The 4,719-nt window shown below is 40.9% G+C and overlaps 2 protein-coding genes across 3 annotated transcripts in view; one reads left to right on the plus strand and one right to left on the minus strand.

Annotated features, from left to right (window-relative positions):
• The first annotated feature begins 150 nt into the window (after nt 1–150).
• Nucleotides 151–1,706, plus strand: LOC106815266. Of its 2 annotated transcripts, XM_014819714.1 has the most exons (4): nt 151–284; nt 571–721; nt 958–1,185; nt 1,617–1,706. In XM_014819714.1, exons 1-4 carry the CDS (start codon nt 271–273, stop codon nt 1,674–1,676), a joined length of 453 nt encoding a protein of 150 aa, XP_014675200.1. In that variant the 5' UTR covers nt 151–270; the 3' UTR covers nt 1,677–1,706. The 2 variants fall into 2 exon arrangements, with proteins under 2 accessions (XP_014675200.1, XP_014675199.1); XM_014819713.1 differs by having other exon boundaries at nt 958–1,706.
• A 2,876-nt stretch (nt 1,707–4,582) lies between these two features.
• The window catches only part of LOC106815263 (exosome component 10-like), a 25,773-nt gene continuing 25,636 nt past the window's right edge, over nt 4,583–4,719 (minus strand). The window contains 1 exon segment of the mRNA XM_014819708.1: nt 4,583–4,588. Coding sequence (XP_014675194.1) covers nt 4,583–4,588 — 6 coding nt within the window.

Raw genomic sequence — 4,719 nt, forward strand, 5'->3', positions numbered from 1 at the left:
CGGACGTGACCTCGGAGGTAGATACAATAATGTAACCCAAACCCAGGGGTAGGGCCCAAGCCCTTACCCCTGGGTTTGGGTTACATTATTGTATGTAATTTCGAGGTCACGTCCGGTGTACGAGTACACTTTTTTTTGACATCGGCTCTCAGCAAATCGACTCTCAGACTGTATATTTTGTTCGCACTACTTGACAATTACATGCCTGTGGCAGGTGCGACAGCAGTTTACCTGTGACTGTTATTTGTTGCACGAACGTGGATAACCACAATGATCACGATCAGGTAGGATATTCACCATTGCATGATAACATGAACACGAATAAATAAATAAATGAGTATTCGTAATTGAGTATATATGTTCGTGATAACTGAGATAAATATAACATTACCAATGATATAATCGATTAGCAAATTGTAGCTCTGGGTTGCTAAAAATTGAAACTAAAAATGTGAAAATAACTGCACACTTAGTTAAAGCCTGGTCTTAGACGCACATGAGACGTACATTTTACATATCTGAGACGTACATTTAACGGTGTCAAACTACACGACTGCACACTTGTCATAGACGAGCCACTGCTGACGACCACAAGGCAGTCTACGGCATCAATGAACACATCTACAACGATACTGACCCTCTGTCCGGTGAAAAGCTCTACCGACATCACCTGACACGTCCCTACAACTACGCATACATAGCAGAGTTAGACGGGAGAGCTGTAAGTACTCGCGTCATCTCATTGCACTGAATGACGTACCTTAAAACACCAACATTTTTAAGCAAATTCCACTCTATTAGAATGTTAGAGGATCGGTGAACGTTACCCACACTACTCGATATTTTATAACAGCATTTTAATTATGTTTGACGATTTAATGCGACTAGATTATGTTTGGTTCAATACATACAATTTAGTTTCTGTGGAAAATCAAAACTTTTCTCACTTTCTTCTAGGTTGCATTTGACCTGTTCACGATTCATGAAGCCAGTAAAACTCTGATCAACCGCTTTGCTAGAGTCTCTCCTGATAACCAGATTAAAAACCTCCATCGTCACTTGGTAGAACATGGCTTTAACGACGTCCTCTCTAAACACAGCGACGTCAAAGAAATAATATACTTGAAGGCGAACGAAGGACCAATTGCAAAACTGTGGCCAAATCACGCACTCATTGACATATTTGTAAGACTTAAAATTGAATGTTATATAGTATATACACTGCAGCTCAAATCATTCATGATTTTTCTCTTATATGAAAGTTTTATTAATAGTTGTTAATCTTTGTGAAAAATCTTACATTGCCTGTAATAAACTTGTTAAAACTGTGGCAGTATATGCAGTGTCAACGATAGGCGTTGTCACAGAGTAAGCCCATATATTATTAGACCTATAAATGATGTCATGATGATGACCTATACCATGTCTGATGATGTTCATACTGAAATCGCTTGATATTCCAAGATATACAGAGTGCATGATCATGTGAACAAACTGCAATAACTTGTTCTTTCAGTGGGAGTTATTCCTCTCTTCATTACAAACACCAATATTTAGAATCAAAGGTAATCATTTTATTTAGTCATCTTTCCAGCGCCTTTTCAATCATTTTTTAGCGGCCATTCCTGTTCGATTTTATACCTGCACGAGACTTGCTCACAGATGCCAACGGATAACTAGCTTGCTACCATGGAAACTGACTGAAAGCCAATAGCCAAGCCAGACAGTTGTGAGCTGCTCACATGTGTCCAGCATTGTGCAGACGGCCTACGGTCAGTGAACGAGTAACTTAATTGACCCAGATACCATACATGGACAGACCCCGGCAATTAAGCGTCATCATGCCGAGTAAACCCACATGTAATAAGTAGAGCTTTCACGGCCTATACCGTGAGTTTGGTTCTGTGCGCGCGTTTCTTGACCCGTAAAAATAGCGTGCACCATCAACAGTCTATATGCAAAGATGCGAGACGGTCATGTGCCTCATTCATACGACAAAGTAGCAGAGTCGGCGCGATTTCGCCGAAATATATATGAGAGCACATACTGGTTCAGAAAAAACTATACTTTTTCTCATGTTTTCAAACGTGTGTTTCACACTGGAACGTGCAAAAGTAATTAATGAGGCTATACAGGTGCTTGGACTAAGTCCTGTGAAATATGCTCATTACAACGATCTCATGTAATAAATGGAACGCGCATTTCACTACATGACACCACTGCCACACCTCTAGCGGATGGAATAGAAGTGATATCAATGGTATAATCGCTGTTATTTGGATATGCTATCAAATAACCGCATGATAATATTAGAAAAATAAAGTACTCAAGTGATCTAATATCTTATTAAAGTTTATACATGGCTTCTAAGCTTGAAATTAACACCCCAAGTTACACAAACTATTCCTGCTATAATTGTACACTAGTACTTAGCATAGTGATATTATTCGCGCACGATATATACGCTAAAGGATCTTAGTAACTTGTTCTAATATCTAGGCACCTGCAATATGTCACTTGTTTAAAATAAAAGACGTAGTTTATGTTTCTATTTACATGTTCATCTGTCTTCAGTCGTGACCGCCTACACACAAACACCCACGTACGCACGCAGACGTACACGCAACCCCGCACGTAGCAGCAGACGCACGCACAAACACATTACAGCTGCGCGGGCACACATGCACGCACCACGCACAGCATGCCCGCACGCACGGCACCCTTAACACACAGCACACACAGCACGCACGCACACGCACCACGCCATCACGGCACGCACGGCACGGCACGACACGCACGCACACACACACACACCACACACACACACACACACACACGTGCGCCGCACGATACACCCGCACGCGTTCGTAGTTAACGAAACTATGGCAGGAGTGATAAAACACACCTGTGTGTTTTATTTACTCCTGAACTATTCTCACTATTAATCCATGTGCTGGTTGCGTTATAAACATAAATCCAGACATACAAATACATTCTTACTACGCTCTTGATTAAATACGATAACAGTAATTAAATACAGTGAATGCCTCAGCATCTAGCTGGACTATGTGGCCAAATGGTCTTACACTTCACTCAAGAATAACTGATTTTTTCTGATACACGGGGCATGATAGCCATCTAGGCCACGATACTGCACTGCTAAACTATGTTAATAAATATATCAGGATCACGCTACTGATTGGATCGCGCAGGATTGTACTAGCTACTGATATATCATGAGTGCCAAAGAAATGAGATTCCTACGTTACTTTTCATTCACCAAGTTTACGTCCGTGGCGGGTATTATTACTCTGCCAATGGCGTTAGTTTCGCCTGGTTACAGTATTAGTTTGTTTGTTCTGTCACAGGATGTCTCAAAAAAGCTTAACGGAACGGATTTTGATGTATTTTTGTACTGGGTTGGTATTGGGCCATGCAATCGATTAGTCGATTTTGTGGTGATTCCAGACCAGATCTGGCATCAAATATTTTATGTAATGAAGACTTCAGACGCATTTCAAATTCATTCAAAAAAAAATCTGCGACTATATTTTTTCTTCCAAATTTCTGAAAATTTCATCAAATATATTGCGGTGTACCAGCAAGATGGGGGCCGCGGGACTGTTTACAGCTGTGCGGGGTCTGCCTACTCTCCGATCGCCTTGTTCATAAAGTTTACGCCATGGGGGTATTATTAGCTGCTTGGATATTTAGGCATAGTGATACAAACTCTGGGTCATAGTACAAGTACAGGGTCATAGTACATAAAGGGAGACTGCGCATTACAGCCGGCTAGTTGATACTTCGTGAAAATCCCCACATAAAAGTCATAGGAGGATCGAATATACGGCGCTAGATTTAGACGAAGTGTGTATCTGTATCATATATTGAGGTCACGTCCGCACAAAATTGTGTACGAATACACTAAATGGTTTACGAGGCCACATCGCAATCTAAGCCACAACCAGACTGTATATTTTGTTCGCACTACTGACATCACACGCTCGTGGCAAGTGCGACAGCAGTTTTACTCGCGACTGTTATTTGCCTTGCACGAACTGGTAACCACCCAATGATCACGATCAGGTAGGATATTCAGCATTGCATGATAACATGAATACGAAATAAATAAATAAACTAAATAAATAAATGAGTATATATATATATATATATATATATATTTGTGATAATAACTGAGATAAATATCCAGCGTGATGGTTAATGATTAGAAATTGTTGCTCTTGCGGTTCGCTTAAAATTTGAAACTAAAAAATAGTTGAAAATAACTGCAACACTATGTCACAAGGCGAGCCACTGCTCGACGCCACAAGGCAGTACTACGGCATCAATGAACGACATCTACAACGATACTTGACCTCTCCGCCGTGAAAAGCTCTACCGACTCACCTGACCGTCCTGACACTCACGCATTAATAGCCGAGATAGACGGGAGAGGGTTACATTTCGCGGCCGATCCTCATTGACTGAATTACCCAATTATTTAGATACACTTTACGGTAGCAGCTCCGTCAATCACATCATTCATGGCAGTCTGCGACACAAATTGCGCTAGAGCCATTATTTAAATCTATAATCATCGAAACGAGTTGAATTAACGTATAAAGCTTTGTTTGCGTCTTAAAACCTTATCCCATTCCTTCTAGCGTTGCTTTTGACATGTACATCGATTCATGCAAGCCGAGAAAACCTGATCGCCGC

Source organism: Priapulus caudatus, unplaced genomic scaffold (genome assembly GCF_000485595.1).
Source record: "Priapulus caudatus unplaced genomic scaffold, Priapulus_caudatus-5.0.1 Scaffold1076, whole genome shotgun sequence".
In the NCBI taxonomy this organism is placed as follows: domain Eukaryota; kingdom Metazoa; phylum Priapulida; class Priapulimorpha; order Priapulimorphida; family Priapulidae; genus Priapulus; species Priapulus caudatus.

Coding starts and splice junctions, on each gene's coding strand:
- LOC106815266 (XM_014819713.1), top strand. Junction 722..957: donor CAGAGTTAGACGGGAGAGCT/GTAAGTACTCGC, acceptor ACTTTCTTCTAG/GTTGCATTTGACCTGTTCAC.